At 41.6% G+C, this 16,613-nt stretch overlaps 1 protein-coding gene across 2 annotated transcripts in view; it reads left to right on the top strand.

Annotated features, from left to right (window-relative positions):
• Positions 1-16,613, top strand: part of LOC122793263 (protein regulator of cytokinesis 1-like) — a 1,295,879-nt gene that overhangs the window by 733,870 nt on the left and 545,396 nt on the right. For both annotated transcript variants that reach the window (XM_044061121.1, XM_044061122.1), the window contains exon 8: positions 10,342-10,478. In XM_044061121.1, the coding sequence (XP_043917056.1) occupies positions 10,342-10,478 (137 nt within the window). The remainder of the gene's footprint in view (positions 1-10,341; positions 10,479-16,613) is intronic.

Here is a 16,613-nt window from a genome sequence, read left to right on the forward strand (position 1 = left end):
CTGCAAAGGGTCCTGTTCACACAATAGACTTTTCAAGATCTACCGATGTCTCTCCAAATTATGATGGCTACCACTGAAGATCATCTTTGTAGAAGTTGTACGTCACACCTGGTGACCATAGGCCATCCCTTTGTACTACCATTGCCAGTTGTCACAGTGACCATGGACGCTTCCCTGATAGGTTGGGGGGGGGGGCATTATCATTGAAGAACAGCCCAAGGCACATTGAAAGAACAGGAGGCTCATCTGCATATCAACGTCCTAGTGATGAGAGCGGTACTTCCAACATTGCAGTTCTTTCAAGACTCTCTTCCTCTAGTTACTATTGTGATACAGCCAGCATATGTGAGTCTGGTACATAAACAAGGAGGAACCAGATCTTACCCACTATGTTGAGAGGCCTTGGGAGTATGGCAGTGGGCTACCTCCACTCATCACTTTCTGATAGCAACACACATCCCAGGGAGGACCAATGTGATACCAGACAAACTGAGCAGTACTATCCTATTGCCGCAAGAACGGTCCCTGAAGAAGGAAGTAGCAGAATGGATATTCTGCAGCAGATGGTGTCAGCCTTGCTGCTATCTCTTTCCAACCCCCATGAACAAAAAATGCTGCAGCTACTTTGCCCTAATCCCCCTCCGGGAGATTCCCCAAGGGATGCGCTTGTGTACGATTGGCCTCCGGGCTCCTTTATGCCTTTCCACTGATAGCCAAATTTTTACAGAAAGCCAATTCTCTGGGAAGGGCCATCATTCTAATAGTATGTCACTTGTTACCTAAGATTTTTGGACGATATATTTGTATTGTGGAATGGTAACAGCAATGAGTTGAATGAATTTTGTGCATACTTGAACACATGTAGTGAGAGCTTTAAATTTACTTTCAATAAGGATAGGGTGACTATACCGTACCTGGATGTCAGGATAAGTATTGAAGGTGGAAAGTTCAAATCTAACATGTATAGAAAAAACACGTTCAGTAACTCATACTTGCACTTTTCTAGTAGCCACCCAATGGCCCAAAAAAGAAATATAATAAAAGGGCAATGTATCAGGGTGGCTCGGATGACGTCTCAAGAGAATGAAGTGGTGGAGGAAATGTGCAAGGTGAAGGAATTTTTCAGGGAGAGGGGTTACCCTATGGACATGATTGAGGACGTTAGTGAATACGTTATTAAGGAATGGGGAAACAAGTATAAGCCTTTATTGGGGAACAAACAAGGTACAGATTCAGTGAGTAAAGACCGGGTAGCAGGTCGGGAAGTAGATAGTAGAAATTTCAAAAGGGCTTGTGTTATACAACATTCCAAATATAGTAGAGACATCAAAGAAATACTACAGAGAAATTGGAAAGTGCTGTATGCTGACAGTGAAGATGTTCTTCATCTCACATTGCTGCAGTCCTAACACTTGGGTAGTCCGCTGTCCCTCGGTCGGCCCGAATATCAGAGTATAAGGCTGACGTCGGTCAGGGCGCATTTGACTGACATCAGAACGTCAGGGTACAAATGCGCATGACCGACGTCATATCCTCAGTCTTTTTTGCCGCATGGTCCGATGCAGAAGCAGTGTTGCAAGTGCCGTTTGGCGTTCTGAAATTTTTCGTCGAGTTTCAGACCGAAGTCAGAGTTGGTTAAGTACCCGTTGGGAATATTTTTGTTTTTCTTGCCTCAGTGGTTTACGGATGTCAGAAAAGTGAATAACTGTATTTCTTGTGGGAAACAGATACGCATAGGGATTACCATAATTTGTGTATACCTTGTTTGGGACCTGAGCACACGTTGTTGGGTGCGCTTTGTGCTAGGTTCAATAAGCACTATAAAGCGGAGGTTGGATTGTGCCAGGTTGGTCTTTGAAGCGGTGCAATTACAAAATGCCGTCGGATGCTCGGCCGGCTTCTCAAAGCGCAAGGACAAGGCTGTTAAACCTAGGTTAGAAGTCGTCGAACCGGACGCCCGGTTCTTTAGAGGCGTCAGTGGAACCGGTGGTTCTGACGGAGGCCTCTGGAGTCCCAGGAGAAACTCTGCTTTTACAGGATGTGGCCTCCCAGGAGGCAAGTCAGGCTACAGGGCTTCTCAGGTTACTTCTCCCCTCTCTTCCTAAGGTGTCTAGGCCCTCTCTTCTGCTTCCAAGGCTTCTCCTAGAGGCAGGTCTAGTTTGGCTGCTGTGGGTGTCACTCCTAGTTCTTCAGGTTCTGTGCCCAAGAAGCACATGCTTAAAATGGCAGAAGATTTAATTACTTTAATTAGAGGCTCTATGCCCCTCCTGATAAGAGGCCTAGGATGGAGCCAGTGTTGGGGATTATGAGCAGGCTTGGATGTGTCTGAGTCTTGACTGAAGACTTGCAGGAGTATTCTCATTATTCTGATTCTGATGTGGATGATTCTACTCCTTCTGCTTCTCCTCCTGAGGATTTTTCTTTTTCAGAGACCCTTCACTCCATGAGAGAGCATTTTAAATGGGAAGGTCAGGACTTCTCTGACTCCAGGAAAAGGCTTAGGGAGTTCTTGTTTTTACCCCAGCATAGGCCTTTGGCTATACCTCCTGTTTTGACTGTGGTGGAAGATGTGTTTGCGGAGGCTTCTCTTAATCCTGATTCCTTGCCTCCTGCTCCTGTTAAACCAGATAGGTATTACAGGGTGCCTGAAGCTCATAAGTATCTTTTTAAGAGTCCTAGGGCAGACCCAGAGACTTTTAGCCAGGGGCCCAAGGGTGTTAAGGCTTCTGTTGTCAAGAATCCGGTTCCTGCAGATAAAGAGGCCAGGGCCTTGGATAGATGGGGAAAGAAAGTTTATACTTCTTCCACCCTAGCCATGAGAGCTTTGAATTGCCAGTTTCATATGTTAAAATATCAAAATTATCTGCTTTCACAGTTGAAATCTAAGGTTGATGCTCTGGAAGGTATTGATTGTAAAGAGTTACAGGATTTAGTGCATGTTTCTGAACAGGTGGGTAAGCATTCTTTGCAATGTGGTTTTGATGCTGTACAGGCCTCCTCTAGGGTGGCTGCCACTGGGTCAGTTCTTCGCAGGCACGCCTGGCTGAGGGATCAAAATTTATCTGACCATGTTAAAACTAGGATTTTGGATGCCTTTGCAATCTGATGTCTTGTTTGGTTCTCCTGTTGAGGCAGTTTTAAAGAAAATGGAAGACAAGGCTAAGTCTATGCAGACTGTTAAAGATTTTTGCAGGTTCAGCCTCCAAAGTTTAGTAGAAATTGGCCTACTAAGGGGTGGACGTATCCTTCTTATGATTCCCAGTCTAGGGGTAGATCTAGACGTGGCAGGGGCAGAGGTCAGGGCTCTTTTAGGCCTAGAACAGGGAGTTCTCCTGCACAGTCTTCGAGTGAGGGCAGGGGTCAGTCCTTTCGTAAACAGACCCAATGACCTACCTTTTCAGCTGCCAGAGCCTTCGCCTGGCGGCACCTTTGGGAGGAAGGCTGGCACTTTTCAAAGAAAATTGGAGTTTGATTACCCAAGACAAATGGGTACTGGATATCATACATCACGGTTACAGGTTTTACTTCCATACCTTGCCTCCTTTCAAAGGCATGCCAGACATTCCTCCACAAAGACTGGAGGCTCACAAGCAAATTACACTGTTACTCCAAATAGGGGCCATACAGCCGGTTCCCATGCCAGAAAGGGGCCTAGGATTTTATTCACGCCTGTTCCTAGTACCAAAGAAGGGGAGCACGTGGAGACCAATTTTGGATTTATCCATCCTCAACACTTATCTGGACATTCCCAAGTTCAAAATGTTGACGTTGCAGCAGCTTTTACCTCTGCTGGGCAAAGATCATTGGATGGTAACTTTGGATCTCAAGGAGGCTTACCTTCATGTTCCTATCAGACTAAGTTGCAGGAAGTATCTGCGTTTTCGAGCTGGGAATTCTCACTATCAGTTCTCTGCATTGCCCTTTGGCTTATCTACTGCGCCCAGAGTGTTCACGAAAGTTCTGGCTCCAGTGATAGCTTTCTTCAGGCTAAAAGGAATACAAATCTATCCTTATTTGGACGACTGCCTGATTCTGGCTCAAGAAAGGAAGAGCTTCTTCATCATTTGGAATATGTGATAGCAGTGCTAAGATGCCTAGGGTATTCTGTGAACGAAATAAAGTCCAGTCTAGTACCCTCTCAGGACATGTGCTTTCTGGGTGTGAGACTGAATACAGCATCCCAGATGGCCTTTTAACCCCGGACAAACAAAAGTCTATCCCTTTACTTCCATCAACTATCTCATCAGTCCGGGCTGACTGCAAGGACAGTCCTTCAAGCCTTAGGGTTCATGGCATCTTGTATTCTGGTGCTTCCCAATGCCAAACTGCATATGAGGAAGCTACAATGGTATCTCAAAAATGTATGGACACAGCACTGCCAGGATCTGGACACTGTCATTCAAATAATACCTTGCATTCAAAAGGAATTTGTGTGGTGGGCTCAGGAATGTCACCTAAACAAGGGACTCTCTGTGACCCGGCCAGAGGCGAGTCAGATTTTAATGACAGATGCCTCAGACATAGCTTGGGGAGCTCATCTAAATGGAAAGTGGATACAAGACAAGTGGCCTGCCAGACAACAACATCTACATATCAACATGAAGGAGATGTTAGCAGTCCAGTTTGCATTAATAGCTTTCAAGGATTTCCTTCTTCCAGGGCAGGTGTTGATTCTAACAGACAACACAACTGTCATGTGGTACATCAACAAGCAAGGGGGAACACATTCTTATCCTCTATGCAGGCAAGCAATGATTTTGTGGGAGACTGCTCTCAGTTTACAACTAAGTCTTCAGGCAAGGTTTCTGCCGGGAGCACAGAACTCCTTAGCAGATGTGTTAAGCAGACAAATCATGGATCCCCACGAGTGGAAACTGGATCTTCATGTATTTCAGAAACTGACAGTGTCCTGGGGAACTCCAGACATAGATCTGTTCGCTTCTCCACTAAACAACCAGCTGCCAAAGTTTTGCACAAAGCGGTTTCATCACACAGCTTGGAAAGTGGATGCTCTTTCTTTCAGTTGGAAAAATCTTCATGTGTATGCCTTTCCACCTCTGCCTCTCCTCCCAAAGGTACTTCTGAAGGTCAGACAGGACAAGCCAAGGATGATTTTGATTAGCTCCAGATTGGCCTCGACAGCACTGGTACCCACTACTGAGAAGCCTAGTACGGAAGCCTCCATGGCCTTTGCCTTTGATTCCACATCTGTTGTCCCAGGAGGACAGTCATTTGCTGAATGTCAAACTTCACTCTCTTCACCTAACAGCATGGCATATTCTGTTTTAAACCATAGAGGGTCTCAACTTCCACAACAAGTTTTGAATGTGATTTTGGAAGCTAGAAGGCCTAGTACAAGGAAAGTGTACGCAGATAAATGGAAGAGATTTTTATTTTGGAGTGCAGCTAGGATTTGGATGTTTCTGAGCCTGATTTAAGTGTGGCTCTTCAATATCTTACTGAGTTATTGGACAAAGGTTTGTCCTTCTCTTCTATTAAGATTCATGCTGCAGCAATTTCAGCTCACTACGATTGTGACCCACCATTGTTTTCTCATCCTTTATTCAAGCAATTTCTCAGAGGGGCAAAGAATATAAGACCCCCTAAGAGCTCCTACTCCTGCTTGGGATCTCAATTTTGTGTTGGAGAAACTCACTCTACAACCTTTTGAGCCTGCAGCTACTGCTGAGTTGAAATATTTGTCATGGAAGACTGCTTTTTTGTTGGCCATTACCTCTGCAAGAAGGGTTTCTGAATTGCAGGCCCTTATGGCAGTTGAGCCTTTCTTAATTTTTCACAAGGATAGGGTATCTTTACGTACCAATCCCTCCTTTATGCCTAAAGTGGTTTCTAGTGTGGCTTTAAACCAAACTATTCATTTGCCTACTTTTTATGCAAATCCCCAAACTAAAGGGGAAAAGATTTTGCACACCTTAGATGTTCACAGGCAGTTGCGATATTATTTGGACAGAACTAAAGGGTTCAGACAATCTCAGCAGTTACTAGTTTCTTTTGCTTTGTGCTCTCAGGGCAAGCCCGTGTCAAAACAAACTATTTCTAAGTGGATTGGATTTTGCATTGCTTTCTGTTATTCCCATCATGGCAAGGAGATTCCAGCTGGGATTAGGCCTCATTCCACTAGGGCTACTGCTACTTCAACAGCTTTTTTGAGGGGGGTGGCAACTAAGGATATTTTGGAGGCAGCCACTTGGAGTTCAGTGCATACCTTCTCTAGGCATTACCACCTTCCATTGTACTCTAAATCCAGGGCTGGGTTTGCCACTGCTGTTTTGCAGGGCATTCTGGCAGCTCCTGCTTCATTATAGTTTAGCCATCCTCCCTTACCTCTGCTTTGGGATTCTACCCAAGTGTTAGGACTGCAGCAATGTGAGATGAAGAACATAGTACAGTTTTGTACCTACCATAAATGTAGATGTTCGAAGATCCACATTGCTGCAGTCAATTCTCCCTCCTTCCCCTCTGTAGTTTGAGGCGGTTGTGTGGGTTGGGTTATACATCTGCGGTATATTGTGTTTATTGTATATATTGTACATATTCTTGGTGTTAGGCTGGTTGCTTGTTTAGCTGTTGCCTATGGGTTTGGACCTTTTTTCTTTAGGGTCTTCTGACATCTGGGGCAAGAAAAGACTGAGGATATGACGTCGGTCATGCGCATTTGTACCCTGACGTTCTGATGTCAGTCAAATGCGCCCTGACCGACGTCAGCCTTATACTCTGATATTCGGGCCGACCGAGGGACAGCGGACTACCCAAGTGTTAGGACTGCAGCAATGTGGATCTTCGAACATCTACATTTATGGTAGGTACAAAACTGTACTTTTTGAGGATAGTGGGGAGAGAGCCCTGTTTTGTCCACAAGAATGGGTACAACATGAAAAGTCTTTTGGAAAGGAAAGACAACAAGAAATTAAGTAAGGTACGCAAGGGAACAAGTAAATGTGGGACATGTCAGCAATGCCAATACATATGTGAGAAATTAACTGTCACTTTGCAAAATTTTAATAAAGCCAAAATTAGTTTTTACAGGGGGAACTGTAGGACTAAAAATTTAGTGTATTTGGCTGTGTGCACCAACTGTCCTGGTTTTTACGTAGGCATGACAAATAGATGCCTACGTAATAGAATTTATGATCACTATTGCAGCATAAGGAAAAAAGATGAAAATAATGCCCTGTGGAAGCATTTGAGAGATAATAAAGAATGTTCAAAGTTCAAATTTGCTATTTTGGAACACGTCGATGATAATGTGAGAGGGGGAGATATGAAAAAGAGAGTTGGTGATAGAGAGGTTAGGTGGCAAATTAGGCTTAATGCCTCTGAATACCCGGGAATTAATGATCATATATCTATCAAACCAATTTTGGATAATACCGGGTACGCATAGGCAGTATGAGTTTTTAATAGGGGAGGTAATTTATGCCTCATCTCATTAATATAATATAGTAAGAAATAATATTCATAAAGTGCTGTGGAATATAGCATAAGGTTTTCACTGTGGTGAAGATTTATCAATTTGCACATTAGGATGAATGCAAATTTGTATGTGTTTTTTAAAGTGTATTTTTTAAAATGTATTTTTTTTAAAATGTATTTTCCAAAATGTATTCATACAAGGGGAATTTATGATCGTGTTAGTGAGTCTTGTAGCACTTTTAATTGGTAACTTTTTTAATTAGATAAGTATGTCAGGTGTATGAATGTATAGGGTCATGTGATGTATTAATCATATAAAAGTGTTTGGAGAATGGTTAGTAGTGTTCTGAAGAAGTCACGTTGTGATGAAAGCGCTTAACCTTGATGTGAAACAAACTTTTGAAGATTTACCTGACGTGTCTACAAGTGCCTTTTGTGCTGGGCATTGTGCTTTGGGAAGTTATATCTTAGTAAATGGAAGAGGTTCTCAATATGGTCATCTCAAAATAATATTGACCCTTATCTGGCTTTGATTTCATCTGTTTTGGAGTTCTTGACTAAACTTTTCAATGAGGGGGCAGCTGCAGCAACCATTCAGGTTCATTTGGCAGCAATTTCAAACTTTCATCTTGGTGACCAGGGCTCTACATAATGTCATATAGACTCTCAAAAGCCTTCCTTAAAGGTACCGTACATTTAAGACCACCCATTATATCCCCGGCTACTCCCTGGAACCTAAATTTTCTTTCACGGATCATTCTACCTCCGTTTGAACCAGCTGCATATTGTGACTTAAAATATTTGTCCTAGAAAACTATATTTCTAGTAGCTTATTACTTCTGCCCCAGAGGGTTTTAGACTTGCAGGCCTTGTCTATTAAATCTCCATATTTGATTTTTCGTAAGGATAGAGTTTCACTTAAGACAAATCCTCCTTTTTTGCCTAAAGTTTCTTCTGAGACTGATCTCGGACTATAGAAGTGCCTGTTTTTTTCCCAAACTATACTAATAAGATGGAATATATGCTGCACAAGCTTGATGTGTACACAGGCAGCTTAGATTCTATTTAGACATGACCAATGATTTCAGAAAGTCGGAACAGCTTTTTGTTTCCTTCTCAGATTCTAAGAAAGGTGTTCCAGTGGTTAAAACTACTTTATCCAAATGGTTATCAGACTGTATCTCCTTTATGTATAGTTCTGTCCACATGCCATTACAACAAAGAATAAAGGCTCATTCAACTAGAGCTGTCTTCACTTCAACCTTCTTGGCTAAATTACCAGTAGACATCATTTGTGCAGCAGCTACTTGATCAAGGTCTCATACCTTTATCACTCATTACAAAGTAGGTAGGGCCTCCAGGGACAAGACCTCCTTTGGTTACACTGTCCTGAGGAGTATACTCCCATGAGCCACTTGAGAAGGATGGAGCTTGGGATGCTAACCCATTAGTAAGAATGAAGGTGAGAGAGAACAACATCACATAAAGAAGTTATGTACTCGCCATAACGTTTCATGTGAGTTCATTTCACTTTCATTCTTATGTCCCACCCTCCAAACCCCCCCCCTCCCAATTTTTTGGGGACCAAGAACTTGGGACAACTCATGGTTGTATTGCCTTTGTCTACTGTATTATTGATACTTATATTGGCAGGATTTTTTTCTAGTAACTTAGTTGGCAGTAAACGAGATCTGAGGGAAGCACCAGTGCATCATGGAATAGGGAGTGGGCCTCGAGCTGGTTGAAAACCTCGAGCTTTTGCAATTGGCCAAGTCAGAGCCGAGGATCGGCCCCGAACCCATCATTGAGAATGAAGACTAGCTGAACAACTCACATGCAACATTATGGTGAGTACATAACTTTATTTGCAAGGAGGCAAATCTATTTGTATCCTATTTCCCTATACATGTATTCCCTTCTATTTAATCCATGGTCACAGAACAGTGTGCAATAAAGTTGCCACCTTTCATTGTGGCTAAAATCTGAGTAAGACCACACCCCTTGCATCACCTGTAACTCCACCCATTCAAACCTCCTCTCCCACCCACATTCTGCCCATTTTGCGATGTCACTATGACAGCAGGCAGGAATGCCCTGTTTCCATTCCTGATGCCTGCTTATAGCTGATTTACTGTTTCTGTAAAAAAAAAAAAAAAAAAAAAACACACAGCAGATCAGCTGATTTAAACTCCAATAGTCCCGTATCCTTTTTTGAAACAGAATACCAGAGTTTGTACAATGTTTTCCGTACTATCTTAGGATCAGTTTGATTTCCAGATAGTGCAGAAAAAGAAAAACTGATAGGTGGCAAACCCTAGTGCGGAAAGGGGAAACTTCCTGTACAGCACAAAGCAACCTTGTGTAAATTGTAATTTCTGTAATGCCTTCATTACAGCAATATGAATATGACCTTATGAGCAAGTGTAAACAGCTGTGATTGGCCAGTTAATAATCTAGTCAAATGGTCACCTGTCACTAGTTCGGAAGCAGAGTAGCAAATTTTATTGAACTGAAATTTGCTCCAGGAGATCCTCATCAGTGTTGGTGCTGTAAAGATGCCGTGATCCCAAAGGAAGCATGCAGAATAAGCAGTCTGTTTTTTTCCTCCTTCTGAAGTTTTCTGTACTTTGCTTACTCTGATATTTGTTCTATAGCTTTGTATGCTTGGAGATGTCTTGTTTTTATGTATATTGTGGTAGCAGTGTGCCTTTGTATGGATTATAACTAGGAGACCATAGAAGGCACAAAAATGAGCACTCCTACAGTGGTTGATGCTCTTGGGCAACACTTGTGTTGCTACTCGCAAAGTGGTTTCTGCTGTTAGTTAAGTACTTCAGTAGCTACTTGTCTGTAATGTTGCTTCAAATTCTGAGATCTCCTAATGTGTGTGTTTCTGAATTTCTTTAGTGGATATTACTGAGGATGTTTTGAAGGAACATGATGAAGAATTACTGAAAATTAAAATGTATTATGAGAAAGGCAAGGACCTGTTCGATGCCATTACTAAAAGGGAAAGTATTTGGAAACAGTTTTTGGATTTGGAGGTAAAATGTTGATTTTTATTTCTTGGAGACAGTGTTATCAGGTTTATTCCTATGCAGTCGTATGCCAGTTACACTTTTTCTTCTAGATTTCAGTGCTTTGTCTTGACAACTTCTTGGCATTTCTTAAGGAGTAAGGGCTGTATCAATCTACTGTGGTCAAAGGTGTGACCTTTGCGAGTGTCCATTGTAACAGAAAATTATTTGGCTTTCTTCATATCTGATTCTTGTTTGCCCTTCTGGTTCTCCAAAGCAGTTTTCTGCAAAGGTTAATGCTGGTTTCACATTTGTGTACTAATGTGGTGGGGAGACTGACCTATGTCTAAGAATCCTCAGGATGCTAGCCGGTATAGTGAAGAATACCTCACATATGAAAGCAAGGTGTGACTCATTCCTGTTTTTGAAGCAAATCTTGATAGCCTCAGTCCTAGCCTGACAGATGAGTCTGTCTGCAAGCCTCCTAGCTCTTTCCTGACAGCAACTCCTTGTAAGACCATTAGAGCAGATCTGCACCCAGTCGTTGTGATTAGTTCTGTGATATGGAGTGATGAAGTTTAATTGCGACCTAAATGAGCTGGATTGGAAATGACCTTGATGGTGGAAGAGCAAAGGGGGGAGTGATTGTTACCTGCCTTTTTCAGGAGACTCTGTGGGAGACACTTTGTTGGTGTGTTAATGTCATAATCTGGTGATGACGTTTACAGCTTTGACAAATGATGCTGCAATAAGGTGGGTGGGCGTTAAGGGGATAGAGTATATGGAGCCAACTCCTTGCATGCCCATTGAAATATATGTAGCCCAGGATACTCTGATAGGACTTATCTGCAGAGTATGTGGCCTTGTAGACTGCCCTTTCTCCATTTCCAAGACTGAAAATAGTAGTACCATCCATCCCAACATGGCATCCCAGGGTTTATAATGGTTGTGTAAGATCAGTAGTTATTAGACTTGCCTAGTAGCTGATGATCTGCTCTAAGAAGGACCCTTCATCTCAATAGATATGCTCATGAATGAAAATTAGACGTCCAAAAATTCCAGAAAAACTTGGATGTTGAGTTGCGCATCGATTTCTTCCCTTTCACAGCCTTCAGCTGAGGAAGTTTTATACCTAGTGCCTGTGCAGAGAAACCTGAGCTGCTGATGTATCCCTAATCATGTAGAGCAGAAGACTGCTTTATGTATTCTTTCACTGTCTAGTCAAGGGTGCTGAGGAAATGGTTCTGGTAGCACTTTTTAATCAAACAACGTTGGTTCTCCCAGCTGGAGCATTTAAGTAAGGAAGAATTCCTGCATCTTCCAGCACCAGTTTTTTTTTCAGCAAAGTGGAAGTTTTGGTCCATTCAGACCCGAAGAGCCCCAAACTAGTAGCCTGGATGAGAAAAGGCTGATAAAACTTTAGGACACATTTCCTAGTGAACTGGTAAATACTCTTTAAGAAGTCAGAAAAGCCCTGCCACCCAGGTACCTGCGAAAAGAGGACAGATTCTCCATTTTTGCTGACTGTCCTAGTACCAAGCAATCTGGATTTAAATGGCAGTTTTTATATTTCTTGGAGCTCTACTTTTAATATCCATTTGCTAACCAGGTAGGCCCACTGACTGTTCTTTTTCGTGGTGACCCAGGAGCAATGTCTGATTAAGAAACTTGCTTAAGGTCGCACTGTAGCAAATGAAGGCTGAGGGAATTACGCCATGTGCTATGAGAGCTACCACTAGTTTGGATATTTCAGTATCCAGCTTGCCTGTTGCTCTCTGCCTACTTCGTTTTGCAGTACAGGTCCAGAATAACTTCCACTTGCTGGTGTTGACACTGTTTCTTCCTAACAGAAAAGAGCTAAAGATGGTGCAGGAAGCTTTTATTACCAAACATCCTTCTGGATGTGCAGGCTAACCACATAGTCAACTAACAGAACTTTGGAAATACTGATGGGTGGACATTAGCTATATTTAAATCCTATTCATAATTAATCATAAGGCAGTAATTGTATTTGAATGTCTGTTTTGGTTTTGACTTTAGGACAGAAGTCACGGTGACATTGACAGCATTTGTATTTCCTTTCAAGTCTGATCCTGCCGTACAAATGTAAAAATGAAGTAAACCAGCACCATGACACCCAATAGTAGAACAAGTTTATTAACTCTGATTAAGCTGGTTTACTTTTTTACATTTATTCAAGTTTTGTGGTTTACTTTTTTTTTTACATTTATTCATGTTTTAGTATAACCAGCTTTATCTGAGTGGAGGTACCATCTTAGTTTTGCTTTTACTAAATTATTTAGCCCTGCCTTTACAGATGAGATTTCTTTATTGATATCAAAGTTTTCAGGATAAGGAGACTAAGATGGTTAGCCTTTATAGCACATTGCTTGTCTTTATATTTGAACGAAAAGTGCAGAACGCAGTCTTTCATGTGCATGTCCATCTAAAGTGAAATGGTGCGTGTTTTGTGGAAGAGTTCAGATTTCTTGTGCAGCTTGTTCTTGTCTTTCTCCACCTGAAAATGTAAAATTAGGAAATGGCTATTTGTGACATGCTCTAAATTGGCCCTTGACACGAGTGCGTCTGTGTGTGCCTTCTGTGCAGGGTTGGGTGCCGAGCTGGCAACTCAACACTGTCAAACTCCACTGCCAATCATGAGCAGGCAGGTGATCTGCTGTGGCTACCTCTAACTGGGAAAAAGCCAAAAGAAATGGTACCTAGCAATGAGACCATATGTCTGAAATCATTTGAAATATTCTAGCATGCTTCTCATGAGTTCCAGCTACTGAATACACTTGGCGATTCCAGATATAAGGACTGAATAAGAGTTACATTTTTTTATAGGAGGAGGGAGGGTTCCATTCATCTAGTGATAGACTGTACTTTCCAGTAGACCTGTACTTTTATTTACTTAACTGCTGAGGTATTATCTAGAAAAGTTGGGTTCGTTTTGCTGAACAGTAGTAATATGAGCATCCCTAATGTAAATAAAATAGATTTCTCATTGCCTGTAAAGTATTAGATTTGGCAGCTAGGTGTAAGACTGGGTCACTCACCCTTTGAAATAAAACACGTTCATCATATTGATAAGAAAAAAGAATGAACGTGCCACCTCTTGCTCTCAAATATTTAACTGAAATACTCTTAGTACAAACCGCAGTTTAGGTGGAAGCTTGGTAGCTCTTACAAGAACTGTTGAGCTGTTACAAGCAGCAGTTTAAATTGATGCTTGCTACAGCTGTTAGCAGATGAAACACTCGTGATACAAACAGCAGTTAGAGTGGAAATTTGCTGGCTCTTACAAGAACTTTTGGACTGGTAAGAACAGCTGAAGCACTCTTGATAAGCAGCAGTTTGTTAAAGCTTACCAGCTTTTAACAAGAACTGTTGAGTTGTTCAAAACAGCTAAAGCACTCTGTACAAACAGCCATCTAAAAAGGAGCTTCCCAGTTCTAATTAGACTGTTAAAAACTCTATTATATAAAACAAATAGTAAAACAGAAATACAGGATAAACGCTTTTGGTTATGCTTAACTTTCTTCAGATCCTGTTAGAAGTAAGAAAAACGTTTTATATACAAAGCAGTTGCCACTCCCATTCTGAAGACATCATTCCTTAAAGTGAAAGCTTGGATTGTATTTACTTTTTATTTCTCAGGCCTTGCTCTTTTAATATGGGTTGTAGGGGTAGTACCCCATTCAGTCCTGGGAGATGAGCTGCTCTGAGCCATAATCAACCTTGCTTCCTCGGCTTCCGTTTTATTCATTTGGTCACCACCTCGTATACTTTTTGATGTTTAATAAAGCCATAAATCTGAGTGGTTCTCAAATCTAGAGATATGTTGGTAGAGAGAATTAGTTTCTACCTTGTTTCTTATATCACATAGGTGGCGAAGAATACGTTCCTTGAATTTTGTTTTACCTATATAATAAGCTGTGCAGATAGTATAGGTTGCAACATATACTAGGTTCCTGCTGTTGCAATTCACTAGCCCTTGGAAAGTATATGTCTTGTTTTGTTACAGGATGTATAAATGTATCTTGTGTGTTAATCCAAGCACATGCTTTACAGAAACCGCATTTGCGTGTACCTCTATTAGGCTTTGTACCCCTTGTGTGTACCTCTGTAACTTCAGATACTAGAATTAAAGAGCTGGTAGGAGATAAACCCAGGTTTGCATTTAAGAGCAGAGAGAAGCTAAAGAGGCTTTTATGCCTAAAAGATGGAATAGAGATGAGAAATGATATCACCCAGGCTGCTTCTACAAGGCCTAACACGGTACACGCAAATGTGGTTTCTGTAAAGCATGTGCTTGGATTAATGCACAAGATACGTTTATGCATACTGTAACAAGATATATACTTTCCAAGGGCTAGTGAATTGCAATAGCAGGAACCTAGTATATGTTGCAACCTGTAGTATCTGCACAGCTTATTATATAGGCAAAACAAACAGAAAATTCAAGGAACGTATTCTTTGCCACCTATGTGATATAAGAAACAAGGCAGAAACTAATTCGCTCTACCAGCAAATCTCTAGATTTGAGAACCACTCTTAGATTTATGGCTTTATCAAAGATCAAAGAAAGTATATGAGGTGGTGACCTAATGAATAAAACGGAAGCTGAGGAAGTAAGGTGGATTATGGATCTGAGAGCAGATCATCCACCAGGACTGAATGAGGTAGTGCCCCTAAAACCTATATTTAAAGAGCGAGGCCTGAGAAATAAAAATTAAATACAATCTAAGCTTTCACTTTAAGGAATGATGTCTTCAGAATGGGAGTGGCAACTGCTTTGTATATAAAAAGGAAGTTTTTCTTAATTCTAACAGGATCTGAAGGTTAAGCATAACCAAAAACACTTATCCTGTATTTTATGGTTTGTTTTACTATCTGTGTTATATAAGAGTTTTTAACAGTCTAATTAAAACTGGGAAGCTCTTACTTAGATCGCTGTTTGTATCGAGTGCTTTAGCTGTTTTTAACAGCTCAACAGTTCCTGTAAGAGCTAGCAAGTTTCAACTTAAACTGCTGTTTATATCAAGTGTGCTTCAGCTGTTCTTGCCAGCCCGACAGTTGTAAGAGCCAGCAAATTTCCACTCTAACTGCTGTTTGTATCAAGAGCGTTTCAGCTGCTACCAGCTTAACAGTTGTAGCAAGCTTCAATTTAAACTGCTGTTTGTAACAGCTCAACAGTTCTTGTAAGAGCTACCAAGCTTCCACCTAAACTGTGGTTTGTTCTAAGAGTATTTCAGTTTAAATATTTGAGAGCAAGAGGTGGCACGTTCATTCTTTTTTCTTATACATTTTGTATTTGTTTGAACGGCCTTTAGTGGTGTGATTTGCTGTTTGTGCTTCATCATATTGATCACTGTTTCACTAGCCTTGGACATATGCGTTATCCTGCATAGGGTGCAACAGCCATCTGGCTTTGAAGCCTTCAGGGCACCTTCCACACATCCAAACTGTTGGCTCAAGCTGAGCTGACTAAAGTCAGGTTTGGGTGTCAAGCCCTTCAGAGCTTTGCTGCCAGTGAAAAGAGCGTTCCTTTGTGGGCTCTAGTCTGGTTGGCTAATTCTGTTCCATTGCTGGGAGGAGCTTACCTTTAACTTTTTACTTGTTTGAACTCACTTTTTTATTGAGAAAAGAGCTTTTAATTAGGGAAGCTTTTTTGACTGACTTGTGACTTTATGTACACTTAAACCAGAGCACACTTTTTACCTTAGTTTAAGTTTAAATAAACTTTTTCTTGGGGAAACTTTATCATTTTCATTCATTCCTCAACTTTTGGGTTTGGATCAGAGATTGCCGCTTTCTAGTTCTAGAATCCTGATTGATGTTCATCGTGTTTCACTGTTGCAGTCATTATTCTTGGGTTATCCTGCTGGCAGGCTACCCGCAGTCGGCCAGAATTCCAAAGTCTAGGTCCGGTGTCGGTTGCTGTCGCCTCTTCCCTGATGTCAGTGTGCCAGGGGTATAAAAGATGCAGCCAACGCCATTTTCTACAGTCTTTTTTGCCGCGCGGTGCCCGAAGCAAAAGCAGTTCGCAAGTGCCGGCTGACTCCTGAGATTTTCAGACTAATTTCAGATCTGAAGTCTTCATTAAAGCTAAGTACCCCGTTGGGGAAACTTTTTTTCTTGCTCCAGACCGATGTCAGA

The sequence above is a fragment of the Protopterus annectens genome, chromosome 2.part0, assembly GCF_019279795.1.
Source record: "Protopterus annectens isolate FY-2018-M chromosome 2.part0, PAN1.0, whole genome shotgun sequence".
Taxonomy (NCBI): Eukaryota; Metazoa; Chordata; order Ceratodontiformes; family Protopteridae; genus Protopterus; species Protopterus annectens.